Source organism: Saccopteryx leptura, chromosome 2 (genome assembly GCF_036850995.1).
Source record: "Saccopteryx leptura isolate mSacLep1 chromosome 2, mSacLep1_pri_phased_curated, whole genome shotgun sequence".
Lineage (NCBI taxonomy): Eukaryota > Metazoa > Chordata > Mammalia > Chiroptera > Emballonuridae > Saccopteryx > Saccopteryx leptura.
In genome coordinates, this window is record NC_089504.1 from 248,896,070 (window position 1) to 248,914,459 (window position 18,390).

At 49.8% G+C, this 18,390-nt stretch overlaps 1 protein-coding gene across 1 annotated transcript in view; it reads left to right on the top strand.

Annotated features, from left to right (window-relative positions):
- Positions 1 to 15,650, top strand: part of BRI3BP (BRI3 binding protein) — a 29,244-nt gene extending 13,594 nt beyond the window's left edge. Inside the window, exons 2-3 of the mRNA XM_066371178.1 lie at positions 1,980 to 2,082; positions 10,616 to 15,650. Of these exons, the coding sequence (XP_066227275.1) occupies positions 1,980 to 2,082; positions 10,616 to 11,037 (525 nt within the window). The 3' untranslated portion in view covers positions 11,038 to 15,650. The remainder of the gene's footprint in view (positions 1 to 1,979; positions 2,083 to 10,615) is intronic.
- Positions 15,651 to 18,390: the final 2,740 nt, after the last annotated feature.

Genomic DNA, 18,390 nt, shown 5'->3' on the forward strand with positions numbered 1-18,390 from the left:
GATGCGGAGGACCCAGGTTTGAGACCTGAGGTCGCCAGCTTGAGCGCGGGCTCATCTGGTTTGAGCTAAAGCTCGCCAGCTTGGAGCCAAGGTCGATGGCTCGAGCAAGGGGTTACTCGGTCTGCTGAAGGCCCGCGGTCAAGGCACGTATGAGAAAGCAATCAATGAACAACTAAGGTGTTGCAATGCACAACGAAAAACTAATGATTGATGCTTCTCATCTCTTTCCGTTCCTGTCTATCCCTATCTATTCCTCTCTCTGACTCTCTCTCTGTCTCTGTTAAAAAAACACACAAAATATCAAAGTGTCATCGTTTCTTAAAACTCTTTTTTTTTGTTCGTATTTTTTTTTTATTTTTTATTTATTTATTTATTTTTCCATTTTTCTGAAGCTGGAAACGGGGAGAGACAGTCAGACAGACTCCCGCATGCGCCCGACCGGGATCCACCCGGCACGCCCACCAGGGGCGATGCTCTGCCCACCAGGGGGCCATGCTCTGCCCATCCTGGGCGTTGCCATGTTGCGACCAGAGCCACTCCAGCGCCTGAGGCAGAGGCCACAGAGCCATCCCCAGTGCCCGGGCCATCTTTGCTCCAATGGAGCCTTGGCTGCGGGAGGGGAAGAGAGAGACAGAGAGGAAAGCGCGGCGGAGGGGTGGAGAAGCAAATGGGTGCTTCTCCTGTGTGCCCTGGCTGGGAATCGAACCTGGGTCCTCCGCACGCTAGGCCGACGCTCTACCGCTGAGCCAACCGGCCAGGGCCCGTATTTTTTTTAAGTTAGAAGCTGGGAGGCAGTCAGATAGACTCCCGCATGTGCCCGACCGGATCTACCCAGCATGACCACCAGGGGGCGATGCTCCATTGCAACCAGAACCATTCTAGCACCTGAGGCAGAGGCCATGGAGCCATCCTCAGTTCCCCCGGCCAACTTTGCTCCAATGGAGCCTTGGCTGCAGGAGGGGAAGAGAGGGAGAGAGAGAGAGAAAAAGGAGAGGGTGGAGAAGCAGTTGGGCACCTCCTGTGTGCCCTGGCTGAGAAGCGAACCCAGGACTTCCACACACGGGGCCAACACTCTACCACTGAGTCAACCGGCCAAGGCCCTCTCATGTTTTTTTAACAACAAAAAAGGGAAATAAGCCATGCAAAAAAATAAATAAATAAAAAGGTGAAATAAGGCTGCACCTCATTCCTTTTACTCTAGCCCAGCAGTTCTTTCCAAATCACCTGGAGAGATAATCAAGACCTTCCAGGCTCTGGGTCCCTAGGCGAGGGGCACTGTTGTTTCCATGGAAACGGCTCAAGCACAGAGCATCACAGTTCTCGACCTTCAGAGCTGCTCCCTTGTAGCCTTGCCCAGCCTCCAGGTGATCAGGTAGGGAGGGGGCCGAAATACGCACATTAACAGAGGAGACATGAGACGCACAAACTGCCGGTGATGGCAACAGTCCCGGCAATGTCGTGCACAGCACAGGGAAGGTCGTCACCAATCTTGTCGGAATGATGCATGGTGCCAGGTGGGTGCCAGGCTTATCCGGGCAATCACCTCGTAAGGTACATAGAGGTCTCTGTGTGCTATCTGTCTGGAACTAACATAACATTTTACGCTGACTGGAATTGGAAAATAAAGGTGAAAGTTGAGAATAAGTAAGGGAAAACAAAACAGAAATCGGAGGGGAAGGCAGGGCCCTGACAAAGGGTGAACAGAGAGTTCCGGGAGCAATGGGACTACAACGAGCGAGGCGGCTCTTCCGAGCGGGGGCTCTTGCCTCCCGTGGATGCCTCACTGGGTCTGCAGAGGAGACTGTATGTTCTTGGCCCACTGTCGGTCCCCTCGGGCTGCTCGGCCTCATCTAGCGGCTGTCCCATCATCATTGGTGGCTCTGTTTTCTCGCTGGCTGGCGTGCAGACAGTGAGCCCCACGGGACCGGGAGGGAGGCAGCGCTGGCCAACTCCGTGACCACCCTCCTTTTTTTCCGTAGTTCTTGACGAGGCTGACCGAGAGGTTCGTGCTGGGCGTGGACATGTTTGTGGAAACACTGTGGAAAGTCTGGACGGAGGTCTTGGAAGTTCTCGGGCTGGACGGTAGGTGTGCGGGTTGTTTCGTGCAGGGTGCCGTTTTATCCTGGCGGTCCTGGTAGTGTGACCGGTGCCCAGGGTGGTGGTATCGGGATGTGCCTGGTGGGAGTGGGATAAACACCTAATATAAACGGTTGCTGACGTTCGTGGCCCATCAGAGCCAGGAATCACAGACGCCACGCAGGATAAGGTGCTGGTAGGTAGGGCCAGCGTGCCTCCTGGGCTGACTGTGCAGAGCTGAGATGGGTTCCCTGGGATCTGTGTTGAACTCCTGCAGTGACTTTAGCAGGAAGGCAGTGAGGCGCTCACAGAATCATCGGCAGGTCGGCTGCATGAGTGATGCGTGGCCCCCGAACACGGCTGACCTGTCCTGCAGGGGGTTGCTGCTCTGCTTCCGGAACCGGGAGGCTGCTGCTAGGACCATTGACCTCTCAAGGACACAGTCCGGGTCCAGGCCGCCGCCTCTCTCTGCAGGGAGTCTGTGGCAGCCTCCTGTGTCGGGGTCCCAGAGACCATTGTTGGGCTTGGGGACTCTTTGTGAAGACTCACAGGACCCAGCAGGGGGTCGTGCTCGCAGCTGGTACTGATTCCAGCGAAAGGACCAGAGCCGGAATCAGCACAGGGACCAGGAGCATGAGGCAAAGTCCAGAGGCGACGAGGCTCCAGCTTCCAGAGTCTTCTCCCAGCAGAGTCACTCAGGACGCACCTAGTTTTTCCAGCCATGAACTGAGACATGTGTGACGTGTTGTCACCAGGGAAGCTCCTTAGAGACTCAGGGACTGGTCACCTAGGCACCACCTGCCTGGCAGGTGCCCAAATTCCAGACTCCCAAAGGAAGGCTGCTGTCAGCATAAACCACACTGTGTGTGCAAACTGTTCAGGCCCAGAGAGTCCCGCTTCTCAGGGACCGGAGGGAACCTTTTCTCCAGAACCGCACCACCAGACCTCAGACCTCGGATTCTCCTCGGACGCTGTCCTGCAAATGTAGCTCAGTTCTGACACCACCCACCTGGAGATGCATCAGATCCCACAGGTCAAGTGCTCCGTCCTACAAGACTTGTCCCCGCTTCAGGTGCGGACTGCAAGTCCAGGTTGTCACCTGGGCTTCTGACCGATCGGCTATAAAGTCCGAGGTTCTCTCGATCCCCCCCCCTTGGGTTCAATTACTTTGCTAGAGCGGCTCACAGAACTCGGGAAACCAGTTGACTTTCTGGATGACTGGTTTGTGACAAGATAGTAAACTCAGGAACTGCCTGGATGGAAGAGCTGCATGGGGAAAGGTCTGGGGGAGGGGCTCAGAGCCTCCACGTTCTCTGGGGCCACCCACCCAGAAGCCCTCCGAACGCCCTGCTTCAGGAGGTTATGGAGCCTCCATTACATCGGCGTGGTTGATTAACCTCCACCATGACTGATTCAACCTCCAGCCCCTCTCCCATCCCCCTCCCCGGATGTCAGAGGGGTGGACTGAATGTTCCAACCCTCCAATCACAGGGTTCGTTCCCCTGGCAACCAGCCCCCATCCTTAGGGCCTTCCAAAAGTCACCTCCTTAACAAACTCAGATCCGGAAGGAACTTGTGATGAATGATCAAAACACTTGGGATTGCTTGTTATCACTGAGGAAATTCCCAGGGTTTCAGCCGCTCTGGACCAGAAGTGGGGACAGAGCCCAAATATCTATGTCTTGTAATGAATCATAGCATCGCACTCCAGAAATCCAAGTCCTCAGACACCTGCCGAGGCTGATCTTGCCAGCTGGCCTTCCCAGGGAGGGCAGCCCCGGCCGACCAGGTTAACTCTTTCCTCTGTACCTCCCACTCGGTTCCTTCTGGCTGCCTGTGGTCCCTTCACCAATCAGCGAGAGTTATTTTTTTTTTAATTACTACTTTTATTGCATAGAGTGATTTCTTTTAAAAAAGCATAAATTAGGTCAAGTCACACTCCTTAAAACTGCCTGTTGCACTTGGAACTAACACAAGGTTTATCTGAGGACCGTGAGCTCTGAGGATCTTCCCAGCTTCCGCCTCTGTCCTCTTCTTGGACACGTCTTGGCCTTCACACCTTCCAACAGTCCCTTGAGGTCTTTCCTGCCAGTAGTGATTTCCCAGCCCTTTGCCTTTCCGTCTTGTCCATCTTTGGGTCTCTGGTCCATGCTACCTCCTCCAGGGGGTCCATCTTGATTACTCCGTCTAAAAGATAATTACCCCATGTCTGTTCTCACACCACCCCTTCTTTCCCTGTCTGGCACTTGTCGCTATAACTTACCACGTGTGAGGGGAGGTGGCCTGTCCCTCCTCTGGCATCTCAGCTCCCATGAGGGAGGTCTTGCCCAACTCCAGGCCGCACTCTTGGTCCCGACTCTGCCTCAGCATAGAAGGGCCCAGCGTTAATAAGAGCTGGAGGACTGTTGCCTCACCCTCACTGCTTTGCTGATGGTGTGTTTCAGTTGTATCTTAGAAACCCCAGCACCTGTGCACGTGACCTTATTTGGGAGTAAAGTCTTTGCAGAGGCGATCAAGTTAAGATGAAGTCATCCCTGATTGGGGTGGGTCCTAAATCCAATGTCTGGTGTCTCTATAAGAAGAAGGACATTTGGACGCAGAGATACAAAGAAATACCCAGGGAGAAGATGGCCATGGGATGATGGAGGCAGAGACTGGAGGGGTGTGGCCACAAGCCAAGGGATGCCGGGAGCCATCACAGCCTGGACGAGACAAGGCAGGGTCCCTAGAGCCTTCAGTGTGAGCACAGCCCTGCCTGCACCCTGATGTCAGACGTCTGGCCTCCAGGGCTGTGAATGGATACCCTGTTTGAAACCACCAGGTCTGGCCATCTGTCACGGCAGCCTTGGGAGCCCAGTACAGCTGTCACCTGCAGAGTCTCGGGATCCTCCCATTGGCCCTTGACACTCCTGCCTTACAGGTTGGTGACTTGGGCCGGAGGCAGAGAGCCCAAAGCCGCACAGGTGGTTGCTGTGGTTCACATCTGCTGTTGTCCCCCTCGGCCACTCAGGAACATCCCTTAGCCTTGAACCAATGAGTTCAACCTTCTCCGAGGGGCCTTAGGCGATTGTGGGGCACCTTGCTGCCCAGGCAGAGAAGCTGAGGCAGCAGCGTGGCCTTTGGGAGGGTGCTGTGCAGCTCTCAGCTACCCGGGGCTGCTGGTGTGGTCCCCCCGGGACTCGGGCTGAGCCGACGCCGAACCCAGACCCAGCAGCTGTGTGCAGTCCCGCTCAGAACCTGCGGTCGCCACCTGTCCTGACCGTCAGACTCCCAGTGAGAACGACACCTGATGACAAGACATCGCGGCAGCTTGGAATGAGAGCACACGGAGGGGAGACGGCTTTCTGAGGAGATGGAGAGGAGAGGATCAGACTCGGAAGTCAGCACTCACGGTGGCGCACGTGCAGGAGGCCAGAGAATCCCTTCCATGTCACGCTCTCCCCCCTTCTGTTTGCTGCACATGCTTTTTATAGCACAATACGATTTGTTGAAGTCCAAACTCCTGGGACCTCAGAATGGGACCCAGTTTGGAAATAGGCTCATTGCAGATGTCGTTAGTTAAAGTGAGGTCATGTGGGAATTGGGTGGGCCCCTGATGCCGTATGACTGGTAACCTCGTAAGAAGGGGGAATTTGGACCCACAGGGAGAAACCATGTGAGGATGAAGATAGAGGTCAGGGTGATGCTTCTAGGCATCAAGATAGCCGAAGATTGCCAGCACACCCCCAGGAACGGGGGGGGGGCAGGGGAGACCTGGAACGGGGTCTCCCTCAGAGCCTCGGAAGGAGCCAGCCAGCCCTGGTGACACTGACCTCAGACTTCTGGCCTCCAGACTGTGACAGGGTCCGTTCCTGCTGTTGAAACCGCTCAGCAGGTGGCAGTCATGCAGCCCCTGGAAGTGCACCAGGACCCGGTTGCTGTGTGGCAGGACCTCAGAGTTGCTCCTACCCACCTCCTATTATTCATGGGGCCATTTTTACTTAGCGTTTGTTAGTGGTGTACGGGTTAGTGAGCTCACCCCAGGCCAGGAATTTCCCCAGGTGTCCCTGAACCTGCCTGTTGCCTATTGTAGCCTCTTGATAACGAGATGGCATGTGTTACATGACTTTGGACAGATAGTGGCCCAGCGGTTTTCCATGTGTGCTCTGAGGGACCCTGGGACTCTGGACGGGGGTGGGGGTGTCCCCTTTTCAGCAACTTGTCTGTGTGAGGCCAGAGGTTCAATACGTGCTTCCGTAACTTTTTTATATCAATTACATGCGGATGATATTTTGAATGTTACTGGTTAAATAACTTCACACTAATTTTACCCCTTTCTTTTTGTACTTTTTAAAATGTGGCCGCTAGAAAGTTTAAAACCACATGTGGCTCGCATTTGTGGCCGGCATTCTATTTCTGTGAATTCAAAAGCAGATCTGAGAACCCAGTGCTCTCTTAACAAGCCAGGGGTTAAAGTGATTTGTAAAAATGTAAAACCATGCCACTGTTCTCACTGTTTTGTTGATTTTTTTTATGTTATTTTTCATGAAAAATGTTTTTTGTGCAAACCTATAATCGGTTCATTATTTATAAATGAATTAAGAATCACAGGGTTTAAAGAGTAACTCAATACCTTTTGCTTAGTTTTGCTATGAACCTAAAACTCCTTTGAAAAATGGTGTATTTGAAGGAAAAGTTTAAGGGGAATTGTCCTGAAATTATGAGGCATATTGAAGTATTACAGTATAAAACCACAACTTTTTCAAGTTAAGGATTTATTAAAAATTAGGCTTAGTTTCTAATAAGGTAAATATCAAGAGACAGAACCCATATAAAGAAAAGCTTGTGTGGCCCTGGCCGGTTGGCTCAGTGGTAGAGCGTCGGCCTGGTGTGCAGAAGTCCCGGGTTCGATTCCCGGCCAGGGCACACAGGAGAAGCGCCCATCTGCTTCACCCCTCCCCCTCTCCTTCCTCTCTGTCTCTCTCTTCCCCTCCCGCAGCCGAGGCTCCATTGGAGCAAAGATGGCCCGGGCGCTGGGGATGGCTCCTTGGCCTCTGCCCCAGGCGCTAGAGTGGCTCTGGTCGCGACGCCCCGGAGGGGCAGAGCGTTGCCCCCTGGTGGGCAGAGCGTCGCCCCCTGGTGGGCGTGCCGGGTGGATCCCGGTCGGGCGCATGCGGGAGTCTGTCTGACTGTCTATCCCGGTTTCCAGCTTCAGAAAAATACAAAAAATAAAATAAAATAAAAATTTAAAAAAAAGAAAAGCTTGTGGCCCTGGCTGGTCCGCTCAGTGGTAGAGCTTCGGCCTGGCATGTGGGAGTCCCGGGTTCAATTCCCGGCCAGGGCACACAGGAGAAGCGCCCATCTGCTTCTCCACCCCTCCTCCTCTCCTTCCTCTCTGTCTCTCTCTTCCCCTCTGGCAGCCAAGGCTCCATTGGAGCAAAGATGGCCCAGGCGCTGAGGATGGGTCTGTGGCCTCTGCCTCAGGTGCTAGAATGGCTCTGATTACGGCAGAGCAATGCCCCGGATAAGCAGAGATTGCCCCCTGGTGGGCATGCTGGGTGGATCCCGGTCGGGCATATGCGGGAGTCTGTCTGACTGCTTCCCCGTTTCCAACTTCAGAAAAATACAAAAAAAATAAAAAGAAAAGCTTGTGGGAGTCCTGAGACCAAAAGGCTTGCTTTAGTCTCATCTTCTGTGCAAGTTCAGTGTGAAACTCAGCTCCAAAGTCAAAACTTCTTTAGTCAGAGTGCAATGGACGCCTCTGGCAGGCACCATGAAGGAGTCTTGTCACCACGACTCTTGGAGAGTCCTGGATGGACCCCTCACCATTGGCCCAAGAGGAGGTTGCTGTGTTCACGAGCTTGTGCGTGACCCTCTGGCCACATGTGGGGTTGCTGGGAGGGTACAAGATGTTCATGTTCTAGCTGCATTTTCATATTTAGAGACTTGAAAAACCTCAGGTTTAAGACTTCCAGTCTTGTGCTGCCCTGGGTCTACACGTAGCCACTCCCAGTCGTCATGTCCCATGTCACCCCGGGCTCTGTCCTTCGCCCGCATGCACAGAGTGGACCATGCACCCCCGTCCGATCTCAAAGTGAGACCCGGGAACTTGTTGACTCGGTATGTACAGTCAGCTGTTTGACAAGGGAGCTAAGACTCACCTCACGGAGAAAAGACAGTCTCTTCAGTAAGTGGTGTGGGGAAAACGGGATAGTCCCACATAGAAGAATGAAGCTAGACCCCTCTCTGACACCACTCACAAATATTAACTCACAATAGGTTGCAGGCTTAGATATGAGACCGGAAACCTGAAACTCCTAGAAGAAAACGTTACGTGGTACGCTTAGTCATGGGGATTAGTTTTTGGATTTGACACCAAATGCAAAAATAAACAAATGGGACGACATCAAACTAAAAAAGCTTCTGTTTGGCCAGAGACACAATCAACAGAACGAAAAGAACGTACAACATGGGGGAAAGAAGTATTTGCAAATCATGTATCTGTTAAGGGGTTCATATCCAAAATGTATAAAGAACTCATGCGACTCCATAGGAAAAAACAAAACAATAATTCTATCAAAAACGGGCAAAGGACCCAAACAGACATTTTTCCAGAGAGGGTCATGAACGGCTGACAGGTACACAAAAAGGCGCCGATTAGTGTCACTAACCATCAGGGGAAGTGCAAAACCAAACCTCTGTGAGCGGCCCCCTCACACCTGTCAGAGTGGCTATTACAGAAAAGACAGGTGGTCATGGAGGAAAGGGAACACCCGCGTGTCCTGTCGTTGGGAATGTAAATTGGGGCAGCCGCTGTAGAACCTAGTATGGGATTTCCTTGAAAAACTTAACACGTGACTCAGCAGTTCCCCTTTGGGGACTTTTGTTTCCAAAGGAAACAGAAGCGGTATGTCTAGGAGACATCTGTACCTCCATGTTCAGGGAAGCAGCATGAATAGCCAAGATGTGGAAACAACCTGAATGTCCATCCGTGGGTGAATGCATAAAGAAGATGCGGTAGTTATACAACGGGATATTATTTGGCCATGAGAAGAAGGAAGTTCTGCCTTGTTTTTTTGTTTGTTTTTTGACAACATGGCTGGACCTTGAGGGCATTATGCTAAGTGAGATGAGCGAGGCGGAGGAAGACACATACCTACTCTAGGACCTCACTTATATGGGGATACGAAACACCCAGCCGCACAGGATAAGAGACCCCATCTGTGATTGCCAAAGGCAGGCAGGGAGGAGGGTCATTGGATGAAGGTGGCCAACAGGTACAACATCCAGCTACAGATTGATAAGGACTAGGGGTGTCACGTACAACATGATGGCTTTAGCGGACTCTGCTACAGCAGGATACATAGGAGAGTTGTTATGAGACTACTAGGTCCTAAGAATTCTCAGGACAAGAAAAAATATTATTTTCCACCAGCCCCCCTTTTTTTTGTATCTATGTGAGATGATGGATGTTAACTGGGCTTACTGTGGTGAGCATGTTCCAGTATATGGAAGTCATTATTACGCTGTGCCCCTTACACTTATATGATGCTGCCTGTCAGTTATATCTCAATAAAACTGGGGGGAGGGAGGGAAGATATGTGTTGAAGTATGATGTGTGTGTCTTTCACGTGGTTCGGTACAAAAAGAGATTGTGACTAGAGGGATGAAGCCAAATATGGCAGAATGTGAACAGTTGTTAAGCCTGGCAGGTTTCCGTTAGAGATAGTATTTATTTGACTGTCCTGTTAACTTTTCTGTTTGAAAATTTTCTTAAGTCGGGCAATCAGAAGATGCAACCTCCTTCATATCACTCCCTGCTTGAGCTGGAACTTCGAGTGTGGGTACCAGTTTACGATTAGGTTTGGCTGTGAGTAAGCAACCCCACCCCAAAGAAAAAAATAACAGCAGCTTAAGCAAGATGCAAGCTTATTTCTCTAATGTACACAGGTAGGTGGTTAGGCAGGTAGGTGGCTTATGCAGCCCTTTGTCCTCAGGGCCGAGGCACCTCCCCATCTTATCCCTTCCCCAATAGGTGACTTTTCTTCCCTCATGGCCCAAGACAGCTGCTTTCTCTCCTACCATCGCATCCACATTCCAGCAGGGAAAAGAAGAAGAGGTAAAGGACACATTCCTGCTACTTTTAGGGGAAAAAAGCTCTTGAAACTATTACAGAATATTTCTGCTTCCCTCTCTTCTTGACCAAAGCTTAGCCACATAGCGATAAGGGAGATATGCCTTTCTGCTAGGCAGCCACGTGTCCAGCCTGAAACGCATTTGTTTCAGAGGCAAGAAGGGAGTCAGTGGAGGGGCGGTTTGCAGGCCCTGCCCTGCTGTGACGGGTGTTTTAAACCCACAGCAGGGCAGGCATTCTGCAAAGCCGGCCCAGTCTCCTCTCTCAGGGCTTAGTATGAAGGTTAATGAGGCAGCTTAGTTCCTTGGGTTATTGCAAAGGCCCAGCAAGTGCGCTGAGCTGCCCAAGCCCAGCCCAGTTTGTGTAGAAAACCCCCCTCCCTGATTTCCTGTCACTGGCCAACTGTCCCTCTTTTCTGTCCTGCAGTCTTGAACCTGTCTCAGAATCTCAGCGCCGCCTCGGTGGCCAGCAGCCCGGCCCGCGCCCTCGTGCTGGTCGGCGTCATCCTGCTGGCCTACTGGTTCCTGTCCCTGACCTTGGGCTTCACCTTCGGCGTCCTGCACGTGGTGTTCGGGCGCTTCTTCTGGGTCGTCCGGGTCATCCTGTTCTCCATGTCCTGCGTGTACATCCTGCACAAGTACGAGGGGGAGCCGGAGAACGCATTGCTGCCTCTCTGCTTCGTGGTGGCCGTCTACTTCATGACGGGGCCTATGGGTTTCTACTGGCGGGGTGGCCCCGGCGGCCCCAGCGTGGAGGAGAAGTTGGAACACCTGGAGAACCAGGTCAGACTCCTCAACATCCGCCTCAACCGGGTGCTCGAGAGCCTTGACCGCGCCAACGGCAAGTGACAATCAGCCAGCCGGCCGGGTCCCCTCGCGCCAGCGCCCTCCATCAGAAAACAGAAAAAGAAGAAGAGGAAAAGGACGGCCACCCCAAAACAATCTTAATAAAATGTTCCTGAGCAAGAGGGAGGCGCTCTGGTGAGGGTGTGTCCGTCCACCTGGACGCTCTTGGGACGCATTTTATTCCGGGAGGAGGGACCAGCTCGGTGACGTAGAACGACCCCACCGGGTGTCATTAGCGGAAGACCTATTTTTTAAACAAAGGATATAACCATATTAGCTGTATAGTCAGAGGAGTTTATCTGCATAGAGCATCAAGTTAATTTTTTCAAGCATTTAAATACATCTTTTGTAAGGTTTTTTTTTTTTTAATAAAGGCAGATCTGAGTCAAGTTTCTTAAAACTTTTACTTGGACAGGGGGAAGATGATGCTAATTGGACATTTTGGAAAAGTGCAGCGTCTGTTGTTGTTGCCGCGTAGGAATGGGTGGGTGAGGTCTGTGTGTGCCATTTTTGTGTCTCTAAAAGGTGAGCTTTGTTTTAGGTTGTTCTGGATTGGCATTGACCAGGTTGGTGAACATTGTCCTTTCTGAATACGGGCAGTTGGGTTTTGTGGATGAAACCAAACATGGTTCCCGGGGACCCCAGCCAAGCCCCCCCATCAGTTATATTTCTAAGTGAGGAAATCATTATTTGTAGAGCAACCTGAGATTTCTTTTTGTTTTCCCTTTCCCCTTCTGTACTTGGAGGAATGTTGCTCAGCTCAACATTTTGTAACGGAAAAACTAGGAAAAGAAATGTCTTCGGGGTTCGATGCCAAGAGCGACCTGGGTAGGTGCCCAGGCTCGCTGGGGAGTGTCTTGGATGTCCTGCTCTTGCGTTTGGCAGCTGGGCCTCTCTAGCAAAGCTGTGCTCTCAAGGGGCTTTTTGTTTAGATGTTGCATTTTGGTTTGGGTTGACTCAGGGCCTCAGAGGGAAAACATACTGTCGCAGCTAATACCATTCTCAAGTCCACCGCTGCTTATAGAGCCTCTCGGGAGCAAGGGCAGCATACCCAAGGCTTGGAGAAGGTCTAAATTGTTTTCCCTGAAATTTTTACAATCCACGGGTTAGGTGCTTTCTGTCTGAATTGTGTGGTGCCCTCATTTTAGGTGGTGTCCAAGGGCAGAGAGAGGTTCCAGCAGGGCAGACAACGGTGGGGGTCCTGGACAGGCTTAGACCCAGGGCTGGAGAGAGCGCCCGTCCTAGACACCCAAGCATGTTGGTGTGCACCAGAAAACAGGACCTGGAAGGGAAGTCCCCACTTTTGCAGAATGTCGTTTTGAAGACTGCTAGGGGTCTCTAGTATTTCCATGGTACCCCCCTCCTTGCCCACTTCTGTGCCCTATGGTCCAGGTATCACACTTGCAATCTCAGTTCTCTGCTGGCTCTTGTGCCAGCTCTTGTGCTCTGTGAAGTTGTGTGTGGTTACAAGTGTCTGGATAACAGAAGATGTTTCTGCGGGTATTGATGAAACTTCTCTTTTGAAGGTATATGTCGAGGGACCCAGACACTCCAGCCTTCATCTCAGTTGCTGGAGTGCATACCTGTTCCCTATGAATTGCTTGGGCAGATCTTCACCCATGGGCATTTGAAACCTATAGTTTTGGCTGGAAACCCGTCCAGTTTCCAGTAATTTAGATATTTACTTGTAGGTGGAACTGCTTTAGCACTGGGTACAAATAACTCCAGGGGAGGTGGTCCTCCTTGTCCTCATATTTAAATTTTTTTTTTTTATGTTTATTGCTGAGAGAGAGAGAGAGAGAGAGAGAGAGAGACATCAGTCTGTTCCTGTACGTGCCCTGACCGGGGATTGAACTGGCAACCTTTGTATTTCTAGATGCTGCTCTAACCAACTGAGCTATCTGGCCAGGACCTCATATTTTTTAAAAAAGATTTTATTTATTGATTTTACGGCAAGGGGGAGGTGACTGGTGGAGCAAGAAGTATCAACTCATAGTTGCTTCACTTGAGTTGTTCATTGATTACTTGTTGTAGGTACCTTGACCAGGTAAGCCCAAGGTTTCGAACCAGTAGCCTCAGTGTCCCAGGTTGACACTTGATTCACTGCGCCACCACAGGTCAGGCTGTCCTCCCTTTTTCTGTGTGCATTCGGCATGCCTCAGCGCTAAAACATGGTTTGGCTTCTGTAGACCAGGGAGAAATTGGTGTATTCTGCACAAAACCTCTCAGTCTTAAACTCTCACTATTCTGGGTATAAATCACTCCATACCCCATCCTGCCCCTTGCACAGGAAACCTTGAAGGTGCTGGCTTGAGATCTCAGTAGGAAAACCATTTGAACTTTCAGTAAACCCAAGGGAGGCCTCAGAGACTGCAAGCAGAACTGGAAATTGCCTTGAGAACTTGCACCATCCCCACCCCTACCCCCCATCTCTTTTTTTTCTCTTTTGTAGGTGGAAAAGTGTATTTTTGTATCCTATCTCATACCTTGAAGAGAAACCTTTTTTATATCTTCAGGGCTGTAGACTATCTTAGTGCCACCCTTCATTACATTGTGACGTAAGAACGTCCTGTTGAGGACTGCTGTGGACCTGTTATAAATGAAACTCAGTCTTTTAAATGTCTCAATCCGTGTTTATTTCCCAATACTTCAGTGTCCCTGTAAATACCAAGGACAGAAAATCATCCAGAAAATGAAGAGGACTGAATGATCTCTCAAATGGCTGCATTTGTGTGGTTGTTTTGGGATTGATGTGTAGAAGGACCTTTTATTTCATTCAAAGATGCTTTCGGGAGCACGAAGCCTTCCCTACACAGAAGCCTTCTCTACATAGAATTTTCTGATACCAATCAGCATTCCCTGCCTTCTGGGGTGTTTTCGCTTCATGTTTCTGTGATACCCCCATATTATTTCCAGGAACAAAGTTGCCGCAACAGAATGTCTTGAAAGCTTGCCCTGTGAATTGTGCCTGGGGCTTATTTATAAAGGGGACGATGTGATGACACAGAAGTGTTAATGCTATCAAAAGAAGGTTTTTAATTCTCAGGTCTCTGAAGGTTAGAGGCATAGCACACTCAGTGTAAGCAGAGAGAGGAGGGAGACCTGAGGACTGTGCTGACATCCCCTATTGGGTAAGCATGCAGGTCAGTCAGGGTCGGTGGTTCGGAGGGTCTTGACTTGGCATGCTCACAGGGGCCCACTGGTGGGACTGTAGAAACCACTTTGCTTGTTAGTCTGTCTCTGATTCAGCAGCCTTACGGAGAGGTTAGGAATAACATGTCAAATAGCCACCACAGACTTAAAAATCCTACAGCACCTGACCTGGGGTGGCACAGTGGATAAAGCATAAAGCCTCGAATGAAAAAAAAAAAGCCTCGAATGAGGTTGCTGGTTCAAAACCCTGGGCTTGCCTGGTCAAGGCACGTATGGGAGTTGATGCATCCTGCTCTTCCCCTTTTCTCTCTCTCTAAAAATGAATAAATTAAAAAAATTAAAAATCCTACATTGCTTCATTTCCACGCTTCCCACTACATAAGACGCTTTTGATGAAGGACATCTTCCTTTTGTGTTTGATGCCTGTTACCTTCTCCCTGCTGGGTTTTGAATTGGCTGACTTAACCAAAAGCCCAGCTTTCTGCCACCCAACCTAGCTCATATTAAAAGGAATTCCTGAGACCCTAAGATGTCAAATTGTCCCCCCACCTCAAATATTATTTTTTTAATAGTAGATCACTATTCTGCAAAGTTTTCATTTATGGCTATTTAAGTGCTTGGACTTTTACATCTCACTTGTAAATAATAGAATGATATATTTTTTGCAGGATCTAACGCATTACCCTTAAAATTAGTGTCAGTGTTAGACAGCCATCAATGTGACGTACGGTATCGGGGACCAACAGACTCTGGTCAGTGTACTGAGTGAGGTCTGTGCTCCTCTCCCTGGTTGCCTGACACGGAGCAGATACACCAGGACCAGCTTTCCCCTTGTGGTGCATCCAAAGCTGATTGTCACCTTCATCATCAGCTGAACACTTGTGGCAGCTAGTGGCGTTTTTGGCCATATGTTCCAATGTCTTTTTGCAGATATAAAGGTTTTCGTATCCATTTAATATCTGCATGTGTGTTCAATCTCTTGAGTATTGTGTAATTACATTGATTTCTTGTGATGGTGGCGGTGATTAAAGTTCACTCAAATTCAGCTAAGCCATTTCCCCTTTTCCCTCTTCTTTACTGGAAATCATATCCATGAGGTGTGGTACGCATAGTCAGCAGCGCATTCATGATTCAGTTCATATTTTGTGTACCTGGTTATGAATTTGATAGAGCATTTAATTTGACACTTAATATAAATCTGTCTGATTTGAATATAGTGATGTGTGTGTGTGTGTGTGTGTGTGTGTGTTGTACAGTTTAGTCCCTTGAGCCTTGGGAAACTGATTCTACAAATATCATATATAGACATAAATGTATACGCTTGTGTTTTCTTTGCAAAGTGATACATTCCTGTTATTTATTAAATAACTGGCTTTGGTGTTATGTAGAGATATTTGTAGACTGATTTCAGAACAGAATTAAAATATTGTGAAAAATTACAGCTTAATAAATGTTTATTGTAATTTTGTTGTATGGACTTCCTAAATATATTTCAACACTTCCAGCCAAGTGTATGTGGAATTTTCCCAATTTTGACATGCAGTGGTTGATCCTGTGGCTCTGTCCCCCAACCGAGCGGGTCATACCATCTTGAATTTGAAGTATGCAGTTGGAAGTGGGTTGTCAGATAAAAATACACGATGCCTGGTTACATCTGAATTTCAGATAAACAGCAAATACATTTTTAGTGTAAATATATCCCATGTACTATTTTGGGACATACTTATGCTAAAAAAGTATTTTTAGTCCATTTGGGTTGCTATAACAAAAGACCATAGATTGGGTGGCTTAAACATTTATTCATCACAGTTCTGGAGGCTGGAAGTCCAACATCAAGGTATTCAATACAAGAGATTTGGTGCCCAGTGAGCGGCTGCTTCCTGGATCAGCCCCTCTATTCTTGTTACTTCTCATTACCTTGAGTTATCTGATGAATCTATCCACTTCCTTCCTTCTGCACTTCATGGGGGTCCCTTCCCATCTCCATCCCAAGTGCTTTGGGCCCTCACATACTAGGAGCTGAATAAGCATATCTGAGTATGTAAATGTTAAGAGTAATGGTGTCCCAAATGTAAACCTCTCCTTTCGTCCCACTGGAGTCAATCAAGCTCCAGGCTGTGACTCAGCGATGTCAAGGGCGAATATTTCGGGACTGGGGTTAAGGGTGGGGGGAGACGAGCACGTGGGACAAGGCTGACTCGCCCCGCCCCCGTCAGGTTGTCAAGGTGACAACGCGCGGAGCCCTCACCGCCCACGGCGGACTCCGCCCCGCTTCCCAGCTCCGATTGGGCACGCCTTTTTCCGCCTCTCCTTTCGGATTGGCTGAGAGGTGCGGCCCATTGACCGGAGCGACTAGCGATTGGTTGGCACTCGGGCCGCGGCGCGGCGGCCTGGGCTGATGTGGTACCAGCTCTTCACCAGCCAATCAGCGCGCATGCTGAGTGTGGTGCGTGTGTGTGGAAGGGATCCTTCCGCGGCGGTTCCGGGAGCGGGAGCTGCAGGCCAAGGGCGGTTCGGGGCAGGTGGGGCCTGGCGAGGTGGACCTGAGAGAGGTCCGAGAGCAAGCCGTTATGCCAAGTGGAGAAGAAATGGTCTGAACTGGGTAACTTTAGGAGAGCGGGCTTTGCCTACTTCTAAAGACCCATCCAGCACATTCAAACTCGCGCTTGACCTCCAAAGAAATTAAAAAAACAAAAACAAAAGAATCACGAATACAAATAAATGCAATAAATAAAAGGACGCTAATAAAAATAAAAGGAAGGTTTCAGTTGCCCCCCCCTAAGAAATGCCCAATATAGACTTACAACATAGACAAAGAGAGACAAACACATTTTGAACCTACAGTATCTTTCATCTTGACATAAATATTTATTGGGCGGCAACCGTGTGCCAGACCTCGCGGGAGGGGCAGGCGGAACGAGCTCGGAACCAGATGGGCAAGAATTCAGTGCCGTCCAGCAGCTTGCTGGGTAATTTCAAATGGTGATAAGCGTTGTCGGTTAAAACAGGGCCCTGGGTGGAGAGGATCCGGGTGCTGGTTTCAGTTGCACCCCACGTGCAATAAAATAGGGTGGGGGAAGGTTTCCAAACGAGGAGCAGCCTCCCGGAGGCCTTTTGTTATTTGCACAGGAGGGAGTATTGCATGCCAGAGGGAAGTGTGTGCGCGTGAGATTTCCTTGCGTGGTAGGTACTACACCATCTAGCCCCTTACCTTACCGTATAGGCCCGCTGAACACACTAGAGGCTTTTTACTTTTTGTGATTTCTGCCCCCTCTCTGGAAGCCTGGCTTCTGCAGAAAGAGAGAAGAAAGCCAAAGCGAGGCAGAGGGTGGGTGGATCACCTCATCTTGTCACCTTTATTTCTAGAGCAAGCTGTGGATGGTTTGTTTGGGTGCTCTCTGTCTCTGGGATTAAATGAGGCCTCCGCTGGGTGTGTGGGGGGGGCGAAGGGTGGGGGGGGGTACCCAGTTCACCTGCAGCGCTAGGCTGATAAGGATTAGGGCTGAATAAAACCCTGTTCCTAAGAGATCACCGAATTGTAGGTGACTTTGAGTGGCTGACTATCACAGAGAAAACGGAAAGAAGGGGGCAGGAGCCCTCTGAGTGTTTGTCCAAAGCCCACAGTGGTAGTTATCAGTGAGATGGCAAGGGGAACACATTCATGTAACAACTACGTATCTATTGTGTGCCTGCCATGTGCCAACACAAGGAGAAAGGTCCCTGCTTCCATGGAACTTCACTGTCAAGGGTGGAGACAGAAGATTAAATAAAGTAAATGATTTAATAGTCGGGATGATTCATTCTTGCACTGTGAAGGAAGCAAAATGAAATAATGTGTGGATTGCCAGGGCAGAGGGTGGGAGGAATGTGTAACTTGTTATTGGCTAGCCGGGGGGAAGCTGGGTTAGAGGGTAATTTTTGAACTAATGACACATGTCTGTGTCAGGTGATTCAAACAGAAGTCCAAAACATGGAAAATCAATTTGCTGAAAGCCAATTTGTCAGATAATTCACTGGATTTGCAGAATTGGCCAGATTGACCAATTTACCAAAAACCAATGTTTGATGGCTTCATCTTCTTGAATTAGATTTTTAAAAACTGGCCCTGGCCAGGTAATTCAGTTGGTTCAAGCATCCTCCCAATACAGCAAGATTGTGGTTTGATCCCTGGTCAGGGCACCTACAAGAATCAACCAATGAATG